The 22,873-nt window shown below is 35.0% G+C and overlaps 1 protein-coding gene across 3 annotated transcripts in view; it reads left to right on the top strand.

Moving 5' to 3' along the window:
* ARHGAP24 (Rho GTPase activating protein 24) overlaps positions 1-22,873 on the top strand; it is a 511,574-nt gene that overhangs the window by 424,334 nt on the left and 64,367 nt on the right. For all 3 annotated transcript variants that reach the window (XM_030313510.1, XM_030313513.1, XM_030313512.2), the window contains one exon: positions 18,758-18,880. In XM_030313510.1, the coding sequence (XP_030169370.1) occupies positions 18,758-18,880 (123 nt within the window). The remainder of the gene's footprint in view (positions 1-18,757; positions 18,881-22,873) is intronic.

The raw sequence follows: 22,873 nt of genomic DNA, 5'->3' as shown, positions 1-22,873 counted from the left end.
CATCTGGAAGGCAGGGAGTGTGCTTACTTAGAAGAAATGGGGGTTTGGAAAGAACATACTAGTTGGGAGTTGACAATATTTCCACTAACGGGCCAGGATATTTATTTTGATGTTTTTCTCATTATGAATTTTTATATTAATTTGTCTTTTTAAATATATTATTAAAATAGCATTTATCTCAATTAGTGATTATTTTGGTGCTCCTTAAATTTTGAACCATTCTAATCTTGGCACTACAAACTAACATGAGCTGAAGGCTCAGAAGATCTATAGAAGATTATAGTGTCATAAAAATCACCATACTGACCCTATATTTTACCATAAATAAAACAACTCCAAGTTGCATCATTACTAACATTTGAGATTTTTGAGTGCTTAATATAGAGTATTAAAGTTATAAGCATCATTAGAAGTCAATAATAGATTGATTCGTAGCCATTTCATAAAGGGAGGGATAAGGGAGATGTGGTTGAACTACATAAAATTTGTGATCTATATTTAAACAGGAGCCCATATCCAAGGCAGATTTCCCTCACTCTATCCTTCAGGAATCAGGGAGATATTTTTATTATTTTTATTTTAAATAAGAAGAAAGTTAAAGTTCTGATGGGGGGTTCATATTGGTGAAAATGGAGATTGACTATGCATACAGGAACTTACTTTTTTCATCTTCATTATGGAAGCAAAATGAACAGAAAATTAAATCTGATATGCAAGAAATCTTGCTTGCTCAGACACTTGCTATGAAATAAAGATTGAGCCTTGACCAAGCTCTCAGCTCCTATATTGGATTTTCAAAATCTTTGAAAAAGATTTTCAAATTTGCTCCTCCGTAGTTGTTAATATATTCCTAGAATAAATATATTTCTATGTTCTAAGAAAATGGAAAAGCCCCCCCAGTGGCCAACTTGTCATTTGGTATTCCTATAGCTGCCAACATAAAAATCGACAGCCACACACATCTAGTTTATTTTATTTAAAATTTTACATACATTTAAATGTTCAATATGTTTTCCTCTCCCGAATCACCTTATGAAACCCAAGTAGACATATCCAGATGAATTCTATTAAAAGAAATATTATTTTGATGTTTACGAAGGATCCTACACTTTATACTCTTTTTGAGACTGATTTCCTGGATACTTTCAACATTATATATTTTCTCTCTTCTATAAGCTCATGTACAAATGAATTCCTATCTGATTCAGAATTACCAGTAAAGGTGTGCCTGTGTGTGAGCATGTGTATGTATTAAGTGTATGTGTGTGTTTGTACATATGTATGTGTGTGTGTGTATGTTTCTGTATGTGTAAGCATTGCATTTACCCACTTTCCCCACCTTTTATTGGAATTAGGAATTGCAGGTGCATATACTTGTTAATGTCCACTCTGAGGTGGCACACCACTTATGAATAAGAATTATGAGTTAATCACCTTTGCATCGATAGCTCTTAACTAGTTTTGTGTTGCCACGTAGTGCTGCTCAAGATGAACTCATCCAACAAGTGATGCCTTGTTTCTACTATCTTTATCTTGGGGATCTTCTAATAATAGAGCAGTTATTTTCAGTGAACCTAGAAAAGGAAAAGCTAAGAAAGGCTCAGGGAAGTGAAACAAAAGAGAATGCTCTTGTAGGGGTTGAGGAGCTTCTTAGAGCTTAGATGCAGGCTGGCGGAAGTCCAGAGCACATGGGAACCATAATAAATAAATGATACCTTTTATTCTCTGCATCATAAATGACTGCACCTGACTGTTCAGCTCATGCTTCCTTTATAATTTTCTTCATTTCATGCCTTCTATCCTTAATAAGATCAAAACGCCCTGGTGGAGAGATCAGATCATAAATTCTTTTTGTACTTCTCACAGTGCCTTCACAGTCTTGAAAGTATATAAAATTTAAGTAGGTGTGGCATTAAACTAACTTAAAGTTTATTATGTTTTTCCTTTGCACTGAAGTAACTACATATCTAGGCTTTTAGAAATGAGGAGAGTGTTGTGATTTGAAGGGTTCAAAGTGAATCAGTTATCTACTCTTAACTGTATTAATCAGAGTCCCAACTGAAAAAGGTGACACGCTCAAATTAGGATAATTTGAAGAAAGTTTCTGTACAAAGGTGTTACTTACAAAAATGTGGGTGGGGTTTTTGGGGATTACAAACAACAGTGAAATAACTTGGGCTTTATAATAGTGAAGGAGCTTTCCCAGTCTGAGGTCTAAGGGGCAATGGCAAAGAGGTGTTAGTAGAACTTAAAAAAAAGAGTACCATGTAGAAAAGTTTGTAGTGACTTTTGGTCAAAATACAGAACCAGCTCAAGGCAATCCCAGAGTTATGAAGTCAAGGAAATAAATACCTTGATCTTACACTTCTTCCTCTCTCCTATCTCCTGCCATGACTGCCTATTGGCCAAACCCAAAGGGAAGCTCTAGGTTGGAAACCCTCTATGGTATCATCCATACAAGTTAATGTTCCCATGCAGGAAGCTGGGTGGAAAAGTGCAGAGAGTGTATTTGAAGGGGCACATTAATTATATCTGGCACATTATTTCTTACTAGAAACTGTCCTGATCCTTGAAATTTTATACTACTAAAAGGATTATTTTCTTTTTAAAAAATATAATAAATATATAGTTGAATGCACTAAGTCGTATGCCTATATGATGCCACCCCACTTTAATTGCAAAATAATGTTGCATATGCTATATTAGAGATACATACAGGATACAATGGAAGTCAGGAAGGAGGAAACAACTTTATTTGTAGAGACAGCAAGACTTCTGATTTGGGTAAGATCTTTAAAGATCTCATTAAAGAAAGGAAGAAGGAAATGTTATGCAGAGAGTACAGGGTGAGTCATGAAAAAGCATAGCATGACTCTGAAAAAAACAAGAGTAATAGAAAAGGAAAATGGGCCTTTGGAGTCAAATTGAACCCTGTTCGCTGCCATTTATTAGCTATGTGTACCGAGAAATGAACAAAACCTCCCTGATGCTTTATTGTATCACCTCTGAAACAGGCACAATAATTCCTACGTCACAGGTTACTTGCACTGATGAAATAATATATTAAAAGAACCAATAATTATGTGCAGGTCCTAGGAGCACTCTCATTAGAGTCAGAGACCATCATTCCAAATAATTACCTGGGCTATAAAGTAATGGCTTGTTATTAGGCTGAAAAACTCTAGATTAAAAAGACAAACAAACAAATCAACAAAATAACTTTCCAGTTTGGAGTTACATGATAATTTATGTCTTGGGTGTAGATCACCTACAGCAGTAAGTAATCCTATTAGTTCCCTTTTATGGTTGTTCTCTGCTGGTATCCAATATTGGTACCAAATAACTTCCCCTGTCTTGACTCACTTGTTACTTTGTAAATGTTGTAAAACCAAAAGTCTACCCTACATGAATTTCAATATATTTTAGGTCTAGCTTATGTGCATATTAAAGAGCAGTAAGTAATGACTTTGAATGAATGTAGTCATATAATTCTTCAATTTCTATTCATGTATTCAAGAAATATCTTTTAACTATTATAGTTAGTTCAGTCTTGCTTTCTTCAGATTTTCTGAATACGGTGAGGTTTTTTCTATTATCTAAATTATCACGTTTGCTAACTTTGAGGTGTTTATGAACTGTAAAGCCAGTGAGTAACTGGCTTTATATGTTTTCTTCTTCTTTTTCTATATTGGTGTATATGAAGGTACATGTATGTGCCAATCCACTTACTTTATGCCCTTCCCTCCACCTCCCCGCCCCTCACAGAAAAGATCCAGAAAGATAGCATATAGTAATTGCCTCTTTGGTAGCTTTCTTACATTACATTTGAAAAAAAAATATTCTGTTATTTCCCATTGAGTATTTTTTAGGAATCTTGCCTTTAGTTTATCAATATATGTCAATCAGTTTCCCAATCTGTACTCAGAGCTTAGCCAGATTTAGGTTGGCAATTATATATGAATTGGACTACCTGTCCCCAAGCAGCAATTGGTTATTGATTTCTAATACTACTGCATACACCTGCAGGTATTCATTAAATGTTAATTAATGATAGTATGCTAAGTGGAATTGATTTGCAGATTCTGGCTGATTACTCTTCTATTTAAAATTATGAGATGCACAGCATTAACCTGTCAGTAGATAGGATCAAATTTTAATTTATTGCATGTGTCTAGAAAATTGTAGAACTTTAAGAATTCAAAGAAGTATATATTTGTAGTAGATATGAAAGATACTACATAATAAAAAAGTGAATAGAATGTAAGACATCTAACAGCTTTTTCTAGCTTTCTCTTGCCTTTGTTTTTCCTTAATTTAAAAAAGTTTTCATTTGGATTCAGTTATGTAAAATTCATGTAAAGCTAGGTAACTTTTTTTTTAATTTTTAGCATATTTGTTTTTAAATGGATAATAAATTAAAACTTTGAACTGCTTATTGTTGCCCTAAGTGATGTTATACTTTTCTTTCCTAAGGACAATTGCCTTTTTTTTTTTTTTTGACGTTTTGGTAGTAGTTGCACATTAATTTGAGAGGTGAGAAGGAAGTGTTTTCAGTTTTATAATGTTTCTCTTAAGATGCTTCTCATTTGTTATAAGCAATTTTCTTTCTTTTTTTTAATTTTTAATGTTTATTTTTGAGAGAGAGAGAGAGAGAGATACGGAGTGTCAGCAGGGAAGGGACAGAGAGACACAGAATCCGAAGCAGGCTCCAGGCTTGGAGCTGTCAGCACAGAGCCTCACGTGGGGCTCAAACTCACGAGCCTTGAGATCATGACGCCAGCCCCCAGCCGAAGTTGGTCGCTTAACCAACTGAGCTATCCAGGTGCCCCTGTTACAAGTAATTTTCAAACATAAGACTCCATATTTTTTTTTCAAGTGCCTGCAAATGGCTAGTGGGGGTCATAATTTCAAGGGATAATTTCAGATTTTCATTCATTTACTTAATATTATCCAGTATCATAAAATTAACGTTTTAAAACATCCAAGAAAACCCCACTATAATAATGCTGATATAATTAGCCAGATTGACTCATTTGGAGTAAAAAGAAAAGAGTATTTTAGTAAAATGAATTTGATATATTTCTGACATCAAAATTAATTTATGTCCATTAAGGTTGTTGGTTTTTGTTTTTTGTTTTGTTTTGTTTTTAATTATCTAAGTGGAGCTTTATATGTAAGGCAACACTCCTCAATACTACTTGTATTTAAATTAATACTCCATTAATTAAAGAAATTAAAGAAATAGAACCTAGAGTTTTCTAAGCCTTAAACTGTAGTTCCAATAATAGTAATAATAATCAATATTTATATTAATTAATAATTATTAATATTAATGTTTTATTAATATTATTTATTATTATTATTATTATTATTATTATTATCCCTCAACCTATATCTGGAGTTAGGGGTCTCATCTAATTGTCCCATTCTAATTCCTAATAATTCCAAGACCCTACAGAAGGAATAAAGGTCAGGGGTGCCTGGGTAGCTCAGTCAGTTAAGAATCCAACTCTTGATTTCAGCTCAGGTCATGATCTCATGGTTAGTGGGATTGAGATCAGCATCAGGCTCTTTGCTGACAGTGCAGAGCCTGCTTGGGATTCTCTCTCTCCCTCTTTGCCTCCCTCCCACTAGCTCATGCACGCAGGCTCTCTCTCTCAAAATAAATAAATGAATACACAGATAAATAAGTCAATATTAAAAAAAAAAAGAATAAGGGCCACACAGTCACATGTTGTTCCATTTTGTGATCACAAAATAACGTTTAGTTGTTTTTGGTTAAAGCTCTATTAACTTCTGAATTTGACAAATTAGATTTCCCTAAATATTTAAACATGTTCATGCACTAATTAAGATCCTTGAGCCATTTTATTTGTTTATTTCCTAAAATTTTATTTGAGTATAGTTGCCACACAGTGTTAGTTTCAGGTGTACAACATAGTGATTCGCCTTGTCTATATGTTATGCTATGTTCATCGTAAGTGCAGCTGCTGCTTGTCACCATGTGCTGTTACAATTATGTTCACAGTATTTATTATGCTGTGCCTTTTATCCCTGTGATTTATTCTTTCCATAATGGGAAGCCTGTACCTCCCACTCCTCTTCATCCATTTTGCCCATTCCCCCAACCCTTTCCCTCTGGTGATCATCAGTTCATTCTTTGTGTTTATAGGTCTGATTCTGCTTTCTTGTTTATTCATATATTTTGTTTTTTAGATTTTACTCATTAGTGAAATCATATAGTATTTGTCTTTCTTGATCTGACTTATTTCACTTGGCATTATACCTTCTAGGTTTATCCATGTTGTTGCATACCTGAGCTGTTTTAAACCATAATAATATATTTAATTCTCCTAAGTACTACTGCCAGCCTCCAACGGAAACATAGAGATCTGCCAAAATCTTCCCAAGCATGTATTGAGTACTTACCAACCTATTATGTCCAAACACTTAGATTTCATAAATATTTTTCTTTTAAAAATTCAAAAAATCACTTGTGTTACTTGCATTCTGCACATACTCTATTTGGTTTTAAAATGCTCTTCACCAACTGATTGCTTTTGAAGCAATACAATACGCTCCTTTCATAATATTTTTCCTATCTGACTCATTAACCCTAATTGTATGGTTATTATACTGATGATATTGAAAATTGATGGACTAACCCATCAGAAGTGGCAAAATTTTTGAGTTTCAGAAAATTTGGAAGGAAATTTTGATTTTTTAAAATGTTTAACATACATGTAAGACTGAATTAGGAAATCTCGACTACAAAAAGTCATGTTTTAAGACATAGATCAAATAGGGGCACTTGGGTGGCTCAGTTGGTTAAGTGTCTGACTTGATTTTGGTTCAGGTCATGATCTCACTTGAGTTTGAGCTGCACATCAGGTTCTGCACTGACATTGGGATTGTTTTTCTTGAGATTCTTTCTCTCCCCCTCTCTCCCCCTCCCCCACTCAAGCTATCTCTCTCAAAATAAATAAATAAACTTTAAAAAATAGATCAAATAATCTATAATCAGCGTTAGTGCAGTTATGTTTGTGTATTCACGTTGTGTTTATTTTAAAAGAAATCATCCTAAAATGTACTCATCCCATCACCAATATGAGAATTAGAGTCTGCTTAGCCTTTCTGATAGTGTTAATCATTCTAAACTAGTATTACAAGGGTTTTGGATTAAGAAACAGATAAGGAGTAGTATTCTTTACAGGAACTTCTATGTCCATAGTCAATTTGGGAACAACATGTGACTTTCTGGCCCCTGTTCTTTTTGTAGGGTCTTGGAATCATTTGTAGTTAGAATGGGACAATGAAGTGAGACCCCCAACTCCAGACATAGGTTAAAGAACTAACAGAGTGTACATAGAGACTCTTAAACATTTATTGAGAAAACAGCTAACACTTGAGGAAATCATAGAGTTAGTTTGTAATATGTTTATATCAAGCAAGTTAGGAAAATATTCACAAGTATCCTTACTAAAGGAAGTGATAATTGTTCTGAAACTATAATGTTCTTAGTGTTGGATTTTTGGCACATTATACAAATGTGTTCTCTGTGAAGCTAGCTAGAAGGCTGGGTTCAAATTCCAGACCCCTAAGGTGTGTTTTACATCCTGCCCTTGCAGACATACACCCTAGAGCTGATGAAACACAGCAAACCCAAACATTAACTGTGGGAGACAAAGTACTGGACAGTTAAGCTGTTCTGACTGCAAAGTTAATTTTAGTGGTTTAAGAGAACAAAATTCAAATTCAAATCAAAATCAGAGCTTTTCTTAATTTTACACATTACAATGATTACTATTTGTCATTTGTTTAGTGGAGTAACTTAATTTTTTCAAGTTTATTTATTTATTTTGAGAGAGAGAGAGAAACAGCACGAGCAGGGGAGAGGCAGAGAGAGGAAGAGAGAATCTGAAAGTGCAGAACCCAAAGAGGGGCTCAATCCTATGTACCATGAGATCATGACCTGAGCCAAAATTGAGTCGGATGCTTGACCAACTAAGCCACCCAGGTGCCCCTGGAGCAACTTAATTTTGAGCTACTATCATAGCATTTTATCTTAAAGTATCGGTTCTTTTTGTATATACCAAAACCCATTCTATAAAACTGCCTTGTAATATTAAATAATTATCATCTGTGGCAATTAAAACTAATATTGTGTGAAGGAAAATATCTCAAGTAAGTGAAATCTCCTATTGAGCATATACCAAACACTACACTCAAGTAAAGGTAGTAAAATTTAACTTTAAAAAATGATTTATGAACTTAACCCCATTCCTTCCTGTGTTGCCTGTAGGCAGAGCTGTGTAGAAACAACTGCTTAATGCAAGTTCCTTTTCTTTTGATGATTCTCTTCTAGATGTTTCAAATACTTTTAAAGTAACAAACTTTGGGGAGAAATCAATTATGTTAACTGTCAACATGTATTGAAGATTCTGAGGGTAGTGACAGAATTAGAGTATGACTTTAAAGAAATATGGAGGCATCTATAAGCCTCCTCTCTCCCACCTCATTAGCTTTTCCCTCTCCAGTGAATAATGCCCATAAGCATATAACATTCTGTACTATTTCCCAAGCTAAATCCCCTTGGCCCCACAACTCGCCTACACATCCACTCACTACCCCCACTTCTGTGCCCCTATATACACTACAATGCCTAGAGAAGTAGTTTATACTGGGTGTTTCTGTTTTCTCTCTTCCATAATCTTACAAACACATTCCCACGATGATTATGTTTGTGCTGGTCTGATCAATCCTCCAAGGACACCGATAATCTCCATGTTGCCTAATCCAGTGTTCTCTGTGTTTCCTATACTAGTGGTCTATGCTCTCTCAGTCATCATTTTATCTAATCTCTCAGCAGCTCTTGACTCACCAGACCACTTTCTCCACTCAGACTTTCTGGTTTCTCTTCTGACCTTACTAGATGTACCTTCTCAATCTACTTTGCTAATTCCTCTTCCTTTTCTCAACCTTTAAACATTGCAGCTCACTTGAACTACATTTTCTCTATTCTAGAGGCAGTATTCCTTAGGTACATCATCCAGCCCCATATTTTTTAGACTACTGCCACATGGATGACTTCCAAATCTGCATTTCAGTCTGGACCTCACCTCTGGATTGTAGACTTTGTTTTACTCCCTGCTGTATCCTCAGAACCTAGAGTAGTGACAGCCACAATACAGGTGCTCAATGAATATGTGTTGGGCAAAATAATCAATGCTCTGCTTTACTTCCCAGGGATATTGTAAAAACCAAATGAATCAAGGGATATAAAAGTAACTTGCAGGGGCGCCTGAGTGGCTCAGTCGGTTGAGCGTCTGACTCTTGATTTCAGCTCAGGTCATGATCTCATGGTTCATGGGATCAAGCCCCAGATCAGGCTTTGCGCTGACAGCTTGAAGCCTGCTTGGGATTCTCTTTCTACCCCCCCCCCCCCGCCTCTACCCTGCTCATGCTATCTTTCTAAATAAATAAATAAATAAATAAATAAATAACAAACAAACATTAAAAATAATCTTGCAGATTTCTATATTCCAAAACAATAAAAGAGGAGATACAAGAGAATTTTCAAAATGGATTTCATCATTCTAATCTAGATCTTCAAAAGTGGCATGTCTTCTCAAATTCAGTGTCCTTTTCACTTTTCAAACTCTGGGCATCAGGAAAAGAGGTATAGCAAATCTGTATTCAGATACAAAAAGAAGCGCTCTAATGTTTGGCCAGATAAAAGTATGCCGTCTCTAATGTATGAGGCCCACAAATTTACTAGACTCAGTAATCCCAACTTGAGTGATATGTCCTTGCAAGCTAGTTGCAAAGTGTTAATTATTTACAATGAAAATAAGTAATTAGATAAGTTATATGACCCATAGCTTTAAAGCTTAGTACTTTGTAGCTGAATGGGTGTCACTGAAAAAATAAGATATAGATATAAGCTAACAGGAAGACTGGCTAAAATACGTAAATTCTAAAATTTACAGTCTCTGCCTGTTAAAGCAAACTGTCAGGGTGCCTGGGTGGCTCAGTTGGTTAAGCGTCCAACTTTGGCTCAGGTCATGATCTCACAGTTGGTAGGTTTGAGCCCTGCATTGGGCTCTGTGCTGACAGCTCAGAGCCTGGAGCCTGCTTCGGATTCTGTGTCTCCTCTCTATGCCCCTCCCCCACCTGTGCTCTGTCTGTCTCTCTCTCTCTCTCTCTCTCTGTCTCTCCCTCTCTCTCTGTCTCAAAAGTAAATAAACCTTATAAAAAATTATTAAAGCAAACTGTCTTACAAGAGTAGTGGTTCTCATGGTTTATGATACATTAGAATCACCTGGCAAGTTTCTGCATCTTACAGCAAGGATTGCAAGTCCGACCACTGCAGTCTCTGATTCAGTTAATTTGAGCTTGGGTCTAAGAATTTGCATTTCTAACAAGTACCTCCTACCTTCCTGGACATATACACTGTAGTATCATCACACTTTGAGAGATTCTGCAGTAGAGGGTTTATTTACATGTTCATGGGGAGTATAATGTTCAATATAATTCCAAAATATTTCTCCTAAATTTTCCAATATTCGACTCATCATTTGTGCTGTGTATTAAGGGACCTCCTAATAGACCAATAATTTTAATTTTAGACTTATTTAAGCCAGTAAATTCTCTGCCTTGCTTCTTTGACTATGAATGACGTTCCATTTGCTACAAATGGGTGATTATTGACTGGGGTCTTGCTTTCCTTTATGATTCCAGTCTGTATCATCATTGTTGGAGTAACACTGATCTAAATATACATGACATTTAGTCTACCTGCCTGCCTTCTATATCAATCAGGTGAAATTTTGAATTCAATGATCTCTTAAACTAGCCAAGCTAAATTAGAAGAGGACACAAACTCTAGAAGCCTTGGCTCTGCCAGGGAAATATTCTATCTATTTCTTGGAAATTTCAATTAGAACTTAACTAGATGATGAGAAGGAAGTGGCTAGATTCTGAGCGTCTGACATAAGTGAAAGCCAAAATATATTGTTGGACTTAAATTGAGATTCTATTCCAGATCCAGTACAATTTGGAAAACAAATATCCAAAATGTAATAAGTTATATCATGTTTATACTTAATGTACTTAGCAGAAATAGAAGGTATTTCGAAAGGATGAATCCAAGAATGTAAAACTTAGTGGAAATATAATTATGCCTATTTGAAGTTTTACAATTTTAATTCACTATTTAAAAGTAAATTGATCACAGTTGCACTTTTAAGAACATGATCAATATGAAAATCAATAGTTACTTAAAAAATAAATCAATAGTTACTTTCCTATAAAAGGATTTTTCTTTACAAATATATTCAGAATATTTTTTTCAAAAATAAGCTAGCCTTCTGTATTTTAAAGGATTCAAATTATGTTTCATTTACTGAAAAAGTTAGAAACAAGATTATTATACACGGAAATAAAAATAACAGCATAGCATCCCATGTCCCAAACATGACTGGTATTATTCATTCAATTAACTCACAATAATACCAGGAGGCAGGTGCTGCTAGCACCCTCAGTTAAACATGAGGGATTTCACAGCTAATCAATGACTAATTTGAACTTGATGAGTCTGGCTTCAGTGTCTGACTCTAACCTATTTTTAGTACTTCTTGAATGACATGTCCTTGTAGGAACTATTTGTTTTTGCAGTTTGATCCAGCTAGCACTTTGGTCTAATATTCACATTTGCTGACACTTTTTATTGTGAGGTTTGAGGAAAGGCAAGTCAGAAGAAACCTGTACAGTATAAAATGTTTATGTCAATGCTTTCTATATCTGTAGCCAAATAGACAAACTTCCAGCAAACTATTTCTAAACTTAATGATTAAAAATCTACCATAAACAATAAATACCAATCAATCTATAATTGGTTTAAATAGTATGCATTTCTAGTTACTTTCATCTTAAACATAAGTTAGCTATATACATAATGTGGTGTGATTCTTACAATGAGATTATGACCTAGTAAGGATGATATAAGAAATATGTAAAACAGTATTATAAAGTACTCGTGAGATTAAAATGTAGCATTAATTTTATTATAATGCAAGATAACATTTAGTAATGTGTTTGCTGTATGGTAGTGACTACACACTACAAATAAAATGATGGTTATTTCTATTGGGCCCTTAATTAATTCTCATTTTATGATTTAGGGGTTTTAAAATATTCAAGATCTCATTAGAGAGTAATGCAACTTTTTCTGTTGACAATATGCATTGAAATTTTGCCCTTCTGATACTTAAGAAATTAACCTCTGAGGAAGAAATACTTGGAAAAAAAAACTTGATTAGCAAAGCATATTAAAACTTATTCTTCAGATAACAATGTCTCTATTATACACAAAACAATATGAAAAATTAAAGATGATATTGATTGTGAGACCAATTTGTTTTCTGGCCTTATTTTGTAAACTATATGCTGCTTTATTATTTTTGTTGTTATTTATTAAGAAGTGATGGCATCCATAGAAGCCTATAATTTGTAGTTTATACTTCACATAACTTTGGTTGATTTGCAAATATCAGTCTCCATAAAAGGGAAGAAATGTTTTCCCATCTTAGTAATTTTCCACTGATATCCTTCAGAATTTACTTTATATCTTGCAATTTATCATTAGAGTTCTACTGCCAGTAAAGACCCAAACTAAGTTTTGAGAAAAGTAATGCTTTAAAAAAGTAAAATAAAACCTTGCAATTGTATGAGTGGAAATTAGTAACCCTAACTAGAATATAAAATATTTTCATGTAAGCTAATAAAATAAATAGTATAATATGCCTCGTTTTGACCTGATTTACAATTAGGAGTGAGGAAACATTTTGCTCCTGAAATTATTAACAGTATCAGAGGTGTTCACTGAAATGTCCTCGGGTCTGTACCATGAGCTATGCTTGGAAATGAACCCAAATGTCTATACCACAGTTTCCCTTGAGCACCTTGATTTAAAATTTAAATATGAAGAAATATTTTACTGTATATATTTAAATGTTTTTTTTACTCAAGTTGACATACATATAAATACTTTGCTTCTGAATAATTGTTTTGCTTTTTAGTTCATAATTTGGACAATTTACAAGTATTTTTCTCTAAGGAAAAATAACAAAAATCTACATTGGCAACTATTTTGGAAATTTCCACACAATAAATTCAGAAAAATAATTTTTTTTAATTTTTTTTAATAAAGGTAATGCACAGGGGCACCTGGGTGGCTCAGCAGGTTAAGCGTCAGCTCAGGTCATGATCTCGCAGTCTGTGAGTTCCAGCCCCACCTTGGTCTCTGTGCTGACAGCTTGGAGCCTGGAGCCTGCTTTGGATTCTGTGTGTCCCTCTCTCTCTCTACTCCTCCCCCATTCACACTCTGTCTCAAAAATGAATAAATGTTAAAAAAAAAAGGTTTTTTTAAAGAAAGGTAATGCACATAATAGTAGTAGTCTTGTTTTCACTGAGAAAATCCTAGTGACATTAAGTGGTCTGTGCTCTGAGCAGCACTGGCCACCTGTCCCAAATCTTCCTTTGGGGATGTACTCAAGGACCAGTATCTGGGAAAAGAGGAATATGAGGTTATAAGTAAATTAATGAGAACTCAAGTGAGCAGTCTTAAGCATTACTGGGTGACAATTAGTGACAATTACCTTTCAGCTCACCTTGGCTTTTTATGGATTAGTACTTTCATGACCATTTCATTCTGATCATTTGCTCTTTTCAGTAATGTTTTTTTCTCATGTAAAATAATACCTGATAGAATATCTGGACTAATGCATGAAACAACACATGGTTGAGCATCTGGAAGATGCAGAAAGGTACAAAAAAAGAGCAAAGAAATTCCCAATCCTATCATTCAGAGATAACCATTGGCAAAATTACTGTGTATTTCTATGTAGTATCTTATTTATCTAGCTTTCCTTCTATATGAAAATTGAGATAATATCACATGTAAAAATGTGTATATTTCCTTTTGTATAATAAAAACTCATATCAAAATCCTATTTTAGTGGCTGCATCATAGGGAACATTATCCATATTCCTATAAGCAATGAACATATATATTTTGACATATCATTTCCAATATTTCTCTTAAAATTTAAAAAAATTCTATGCAGGGGTGCCTGCCTGGCTAGTCAATAGAGCACGTGACTCTTGATCTCAGGGTTGTAAGTTTAAGCTCCACATTAGGTGTAGAGATTACTTACAAATAAATTTTTTTTAATTCTATGCAAAATTATTCATAAATATTATCTCTTAAATTGTTATTATTTTATAATTATTCGAGGAATCAAACTTTTCATATAGTCAATGGAATTGTACCTCTTTTTTAAATTAACTATACATTTACCTTATTGTAGATTTCTTGAACCTACCTTTCAATTTTAAATTAAGCTTTTTCTTAGCCTATTAAATTCATTAAGCTTTTTTTAATCTACCTTTTAATTTTTGCGAAAGTTAATTATGTCAAGTATTTATTTTATTTCAGAAAACCTATTTTATTTCTGGAGAAGAAAGATTTATATCAAATGCAAATATACAGAAGACCCCCAAAAATGCACATGTATTTTCAATTATATATAAAGAAGTAAAATTGAATGATGTGACCTGCTCAGTTAACTTAAAATCACAAATGCTTGAAGTGTTAACACTAGCACCAAGGCATTATTACCTTCCCAAGCTAATATCTAAAAGCATGAACAATTTCCTGAAACATATGTCCTATAAAAATATGTTGTGCAAATCTAAAGTAGTATTAAAAATTAAAAATAAAGCTGCACAGATATTTATTAAATTAAATATTAATTTAATATTAAATTAAATTAAAAATGGAAGCATTTTATTAAAATGGAATTTTAATAAAGCAGAATTAAAAATGGAAGGCATACACTGGCTTTAATAGGTATCATATCACATACACATACACATAGACACATAGGGATTGAAGATAACGATGACCCTGTCGCTCCAGTGATAATTAGATCTCAAGACTGCTTTTTAAAATTTCACCTTTTTAAAGAATTTTAGGTCCACAAATGGTTAAATGGAACATGAAGCCCTATAAAGGATTCACAAAGAGAGTGAAACTTGATTCACATGGTTGAAAGTCAATATTGAGTTTATTTATTTATCAAATGATATATCATTAAGTTGTTTTTGAGCCCCTTCAATTGCAAGGTACAGTACCTGCCCTTAGAACTGATGGGTTTTAGGGGCGCCTGGGTGGCGCAGTCGGTTAAGCGTCCGACTTCAGCCAGGTCACGATCTCGCGGTCTGTGAGTTCGGGCCCCGCGTCACGCTCTGGGCTGATGGCTCGGAGCCTGGAGCCTGTTTCCGATTCTGTGTCTCTCTCTCTCTCTGCCCCTCCCCCGTTCATGCTCTGTCTCTCTCTGTCCCAAAAATAAATAAACGTTGAAAAAAAAAATTAATAAAAAAAAATAAAAAAAAAAAAGAACTGATGGGTTTTGAATTAGAACTGATGGCATCTCTAGTTGGAAATCACATATTTTCAGTAGAGTGTCTAGTTCATGTTTGTATAAATGTCTCTAATTGTTTTAATCGCATTCGTAGCAAAGAGTCTATATTTCCACCAAGACTGGTAAATAAAATTTTTAAAATATTTTCCCCTTGTCTTGTTAATACACTGAGGAATCAAGGTCCATACCCACGGGTGAAATTCACAGATGGGATTTCATATCTGTGATTGGCAGTCTAAATGAGACTCAGGGTCACGCATACAGCACCACTGGCAGAGATAGAGAATCAAATGAAAAGTCAGGGGATAATGGCCAGTTGTGCTTATCATTCTCTTTCTTCCCTGCTTTCAGGCAGAAACACACTCTAGTGGCTGTCACTCACTCATTACTAGGCTGTCTCTGCCTGGGCTGGGAGTGACATAGCAGGATATTGCCGCCCGAATTACTAAGCATCCCTTAGGCAAAGACAATAATTAAAATATTTTCATTTCACAATGGTAAATTTTTGGCTAGTAGTATGGTATAAATGGGTAAGAACACAAAATAAATTATTAGTACTGCGCTGTGTCAAATGAAGCCTATTTTTCTTTTGTCATTTAGTTTTTTCTGCTGCTTTTATGTTATACGGCCACATGCATATTAACGTTGGCATATTTACATATATGTACAGTATATAATTTTAATGTGCATTGTTATGTATCAAGTAAAGATAGCCTTTAAAATGATAATTATATGTATAATATAAATGACGTCATATATATATGATTTATATATGTATGTATATGTATAATATATACATATATGTATGATTATATATATATATTATATATATAATATATATAAAATTGACTAATTGTTTCCAAGCACCTGCTACACATAATCTCTGGGGTCAAATTAAAGTTATTTTTTTTTCAAGTTTATTTATTTTTGAGAGAGAGAGAGAGACAGAGACAGAGTGGGAGTGGGGGAGGGGCAGAGAGAGAGAGGGAGACAGAATCTGAAGCAGGCTCCAAGCTCTGAGCTGTCAGCAGTCAGCACAGAGCGAACGATGGTTGGGATGGTTGGCGGCGGGGGGGGCTCCAAAACTATGAGCAGAGCTGAAATCAGTCGCTTAACCGACTGAGCCACCCAGGTGCCCCTCTGAGGTGAAGTTAAATGTAATATGTTCTTTTTGCATTTGTAGGTGTAGTAGCCATTAAATGAGACTGAGTTGGTGTTAGCAGCATTTCTCCTTTAGCCTAACACCGGGCTAATATTCTTACTTTATTTCATTGAATTCTCACAAAAAAATGTACTATAACAGTATTTTTATAGCTAAATCATAATTAAAAACACTGAGTTTGCAAAAGTTATGTAATTTCCCAGAAATTAAGCAGCTAATATAAAATTACAGGTAGGTTTTCTAACTCCTGAACTGGCGCTTTTTCAGATACAAGTTACTTAAACTGATGACTGACCGAGGATAAACCTACAGGTGTAAGAGGGTTATTGTTTCCCAAACAGTGAGGTGTTCTTTATAATGTGAGAAGTTTAGTCTTATTTTTTCAGGAATTTTGTAAATGTTAAGAAACCACTTTGCTGTGGTTCCTCAGCCCCTCCTCCTACTTCCATCCAGTTGTATTAAAATGTACATCACCAATTTTAGTTGTTCGTCTGATAAGCTTAAAGTTATTTCACTTCTCTGACCTTTCTCCTGTTCTGTCATATACATCAGTGGTAGAATAACTGTATTTCTCAACCTAGGACAGCTGTATAGAATTCAGAGGTTGCAGATTCAATGCCTACAACTTTCACGGCTATGTGCAAGTTGGGTTGGGTGGGAAAGAACAGTGAATGGTGAGCCTATTGTGAATTGGAGCATGCAAGCTCCTCATGAAGGTGTTCAGATCCACTTAGAAACCAAACAGGAAGGTTTCCATCAAACACAACACTTGCATATGAGTCAATTCAACCCAAGGCTGCAAACCTACAATGCTTAGTGTTCACTTAGTGAATAGTTAAATATTCATAGATATTTGGAACACCTTAGAAGTTAGTATAATACTAAAATATTTTCAGAATTCAGTTAAATGTTCCATTTCCTTAATTATTCCTTCCATGAACAACACTGATTATTTTCGAAGAAAATGAAGCAATATAGTTGCTGATACATGTCTTTAACCACAAGATATGAAGTAAGAAAAACCATGCCTCAAGACCTCTTTCAGGGTCATATACGGTGATGCCTGTTTTGTCAATGAGAAAATTGAGTCACCAGGGAAATGTAAATGCTATAAAACATCTCTAAGAAATTAAATCACATGCATCAGACGTCTGGCACTTCAAAGTTGATATTGGAGACTATAAAGGTTTAAAAGTATATGGGGGCGCTTGGGTGGCTCAGTCAGTTAAGCATCTGACTTCAGCTCAGGTCATGATCTCACAGTTCGTGGGTTTCGAGTCCCGCGTCGGGCTCTGTGCTGACAGCTCGGAGCCTGGAACCTGCTTCGTATTCTGTGTCTCCGTCTCTCTCTTCCCCTCCCCTGTTCACACTCTGTCTCTGTCTCGAGAATAAATAAACATTAAAAAATTTTTTTTAAGTATATGGGTTGTTCTTTTGGAGGGTGAAATAAGAGAAACCATCAAGCTTTTGCATGGAGGCACCACTGCGGTTTCAAAGCTCACGCTTCGGCGTGAGGGCCATCTAGGGGTTTAATTTGTGGTCAGTCTTGTGTGTTCTTCTCTTTTCTTTGTTTGCCCACCCTGCAGGTGTGTTCTGGGAGCAGAGCCTTATCTTTCAGGATGGAGGAATACAGGAGGACCTCTGGGTCAAAAGTTTTACATGTGGTTCTTTTCCCTTTCCTAGAGCTCCCCTGCTTACCCATGATGTTCTGGTGGCCTCACTGTGTGTGGACTAAGAAGTACTTAGACTGCTCAGCACTTGCTTCCAATGAATATCCAGACTCTGTGGATTATTTCTCCATCTTTCATTTTGCTTTGCCAATTCTCCTTGTTCAACAGTGCAGTGTGAATAGATTGGATTATAAGTTAATGCAGACCTATGGACCGTTGCTAGGACAAAAAGGCAGGCTTTGTTTGGGGAATGACATTTGTTCTCCAGTTTTCTCCTGGAAACATAAGAGCCTTTCCTTTTTAAGCAGATTTTTTTTTCATACTGAAGCCATGGTAAATATTTCCAATTGATTGGGTAGGCACAGTGTACATTTCAGGGACTCCTGCTGCTGATGAAGAAACTTCAGCCGAGCATACACTCATGTGTTACTGTCTTATAGGAGGCGATCGAGATCGGATGACAGCAAACCATGAGAGCTACCTCCTTATGGCAAGCACCCAGAATGATATGGAAGACTGGGTTAAGTCCATCCGTCGAGTCATATGGGGACCTTTTGGTGGAGGTGAGTATACATAGAATCATGGAAAAACGGAAAGGTCAGCCAAACCTGTTCATCCTTTCTCTGCTCCCAATTGATGTTATTATCAGCTCCTATTTTCAAATGGATGAGTGTTAAAATAAATAGTAAATTATACCATATTATTGTTAAGGTATATGTAAGTAACTCCCAGAAGTTAAATTTAGATCAAATATCAATAACTGATCTTTTTCTATGAATATCTTGAATTATAAAAAGGGATGATACGGGTTTTTTTTTTTAATTTTTCCATTTCACTAACAATAAATAGTTATGGGAATGATACTATAACATAGATTAGTTAAGACCCTGCAGATATGGGGCAAAGCATTTTTGACTAGGATCTTTGGAAGGGATCGTAGCCCCAAGATGCGCAGTGATATCAAAGAAGAATAGCAATGCTCTAGATGATAATCCACTGATTACTAGATTAAAAAAAATGCTTTGTGATCTGACAAGTGTTTGTGGATTTGATAAGTTTTTAAAAATCTTAGTTAATATAGTTTTGAGAATGTGCCATGTGAAGAATAAACTAACTGGTGCTGTAAATAGAACTAAAAGGAGGAAGAAAGGGTAAAAGAAATAATCTTTGTCTATCAAGGAATATAAAAGAGAGAAAATAGATAAGCAGATATGATGTAAACAGAAAAATTATTTAAAGTAAAAATTCAGTACTGGAAACCAAATCAAGAAGAACTCAAAAAAATTTATCTATAGCCAACATGCACTTCCCAAAATGTAAAGCCTAATTATTTTATCTGGATGTAGCTAAAACAAATTATATTAAATCAAATTCATATTTAGCAAACCAATTATAATTCTAATATTTATTTTATATTCTCTTTTGTGTATTGGCAGCACCCTGAATTCAGAAGTGATTCTTTTTTCCCTTAATATATTAGATACTTCTTAGGCTGACTCCCCATTCTACATTTTAGAATAACTTCAAAGGTGTACTTTAAAAAGTTGGAAAGTTAGGTTTTACCAGGTGAATGATACATGTCTGGAAATTGTCTGTTTTCTAACAGTGTCTTCTGTTGGGCAAGGGGGAGGTTCCTAACCAGGGCAACTATTCATCCCAGTTTGCCTGGTAACAGTCTGGTTTACAACTGTTGTCCCAAGATAATTATTGATAGGGCTGTTTTTCATTTTCTTGATGTCCTAGTTTGGGTGGCAACTTATATGGTCACCCTATTCATATACTAAAATGGCTAGTAAATGACTGTGTAAAGCATTTGAAAAGTCCTGTGGGATGAGACACCCCCCGCCCCCCCGGCTACAACATTAGTGGCTCATGATTATTATTGAGAGGTGTACTCAGTCCTCAGGCACTGTCATTTCTAAAGGCTCTCTTCCCCCTGCTATCAAATTTCTGGGGCTTCTGAGTTAAGGGAGTCCCTTAATATCTGCTGAAGGAGGTATTTTTGTTCAGGGATTATATCCATCAAGTGTGCTATTCTCTCCGTTTCTTCCTCATCCATCTGTCCCTTTCTTAAGAGAAATGAATGAGATCCAATTAGCTTTATCAAATCAGTGGCCACAGGAGTTCCCACCAGCCCAGGAGTCCCAGAAGTTATCCCAGTGGGACTAGACAACAGCTCTGAGCTTTATGTAAGTCTTCAAATTTATGAACTTGGAAGGGATGCTCTAGTGGTTGATAGGTTTATATACAGTAGTCCCCTTCATCTGCAGTTTCACTTTCCATGGTTTTTAGTTATTCATGGTCTACCACTGTCCAGAAGCAGATAATACTCCTTCTGACCTATTGTCAGAAGGTCAATAGTAGCCTAATAGTGTGTCACAGTACATATGTCATTCACCCCACTTCATCTTATCACATAGGCATTTTACCATCTCACATCATCACAAGAAAGGTGAATACAGTACAAGATATTTTGAGAGGAAGCAACCACCTTTATTACAGTATTGTTATAATTATTCTATTTTATTGTTAATTATTATTTTTAATCTCTCACTGTGCTCAATTTTTAAATCAAACTTTATCATGAGTATGTATCTATGGTAAATAACATAGCATGTGTAAAGTTCAGGCATCCATCCACTGGGAGTCTTGGAACATGTTTCACACGGATAACAAGGGACTACTGTACCTTATCCTATGGAATGAGCTTCAGGGATTTCATAAGTGCTTGATTGAAATTTACTTGTAAAGACCTATATTTTAGCATAGAACACTTACCATAGAAACAATGCTCCTATAAAAAAATTTCTACCCTTTTTGTTTAACTGAAGAGTGTTATGAGATTGCCACACAAGCTTTTAAAGTACTCATTTACTTTACAATAAATCCTTTGTGATTTAACTGAACATTAGAATTTTTAAAATTTAATACAGAATATAGAACCAAACTGAATATTGACATTGATAAAAGATCACAACTATCACCTATAATCTAGGGTTTCAAATGTTTGTATTAACATACCCCCTCCCTGCTCTTTGATTGAATTTTAAAGAAATATTAAAAATTTGAGTTTCAAACACATTTATATAACTGGAAACTCTTTTATCTATCTTATCTATTAGGAGTCCACTTAACATTTCATTGAAAATATGAAAATGTTTTTTACTGATAAAGAATATTTTAAAACCACTGTTTTAGTTAATGCCACACTGTGGATTAGGTCATTGGGACCCAGGTAGGGTGAGTAACTTGACAAATGTCAGCCACACTATGAATAACAGAACTGGGAAGACAACCCATGGCCTCTGGCTTGTGGGCTTCCTCCTGCTTTCTTGTGCAATAGTGTGACCTATTACCTTTACTGTGGGATTAACAAACCCACAATCACAAGCCCATGCCTTTCTGATAATAAAACTTGTACTGGTACTTACTGGTACATGAAAACAAAACAAAAAAAAATTAAATTGTAATAATTAAAATAAATATGTTTTTTCAAGTCCTTCAAAAATACCTGAATTGATATCACCAAGAAAGTGAAAATGTAACCAGCAGATTGGGAGGAGGTATCTCCGGATCATATATCTAATAATGAACTTGGATCCAGAACTTATAATGAACTCTTACAACTCAGTATTAAAGAGAAATTAAAAATTGGAATCAGTTTGACTCCATTAAAAGATGGGCAAAGAATCTGAATAAACATTTCTCCAAGGAAAACATGTAAATGGCCAAAAAGCACATGAAAAAATGCTCAGAGTCATTAGTCATCTGGGAAATGCAAACCAAAATCACAATGAAATAACACTTAATGCCCACTAAGATGGCTAGAGTCAAAAAGTCCAATAATAAGTATCGATGAGGATGTGAAGAAATCAAATTGCTCCTATGCTGCTAATCGGACTGTAAAATGGTGCAGCTGCTTTGGAAAAGAGTCTGGCAGTTCCTCAATCAATTAAATGCAGAAGTATCATATGACCAGCACCCCTCGATAGATATATACCCAAGAGAAATGAAAACATATGTCCACACAGAAGCTTGTACATGAATATTTATAGCAACATTATTGCTAACAGCCAAAAAGTGGGAACACCCAAACGTCCGTGTGGTATATCTACACCAGGGATTATTACGCAGCCATTAAAAAAGGAATAAGGTGCTAATACATGCTACAATGTGAATAAACCTTAAAAACATCATGCTAAGTAGAAGAAGCCAGTCACAAAAGGCTACATAGCATATGATTCTGTTCATATGAAAATACAGAACAGGGAAAGCGAGACACAGATCAATGGTCACTTAGTGCTGGGATAGGAATGTTGGAGGGGATGGGTGATAGCCCAAGATGTGGGATCTCTTTTTGAGGTGATGAAAATATTCTAACACTCTTGATGGTTGTATATATCTGTGAATATGGTAGAAATCATTGAATTGTACACTTGAAATGGATAAATTCTATGATATGTGAATTATATTTCAAAAAAGCTGTTAAAAATATCCTCAACTGCTGTAATTGCCTTTCATAAGAAAATATATCTCTCCTCCCTAAGTTACGGAAC

Source organism: Lynx canadensis, chromosome B1, assembly GCF_007474595.2.
Source record: "Lynx canadensis isolate LIC74 chromosome B1, mLynCan4.pri.v2, whole genome shotgun sequence".
In the NCBI taxonomy this organism is placed as follows: domain Eukaryota; kingdom Metazoa; phylum Chordata; class Mammalia; order Carnivora; family Felidae; genus Lynx; species Lynx canadensis.
The sequence above is the reverse complement of the archived record's forward strand: the minus strand, read 5'-3'. Positions and strand labels throughout refer to the sequence as shown.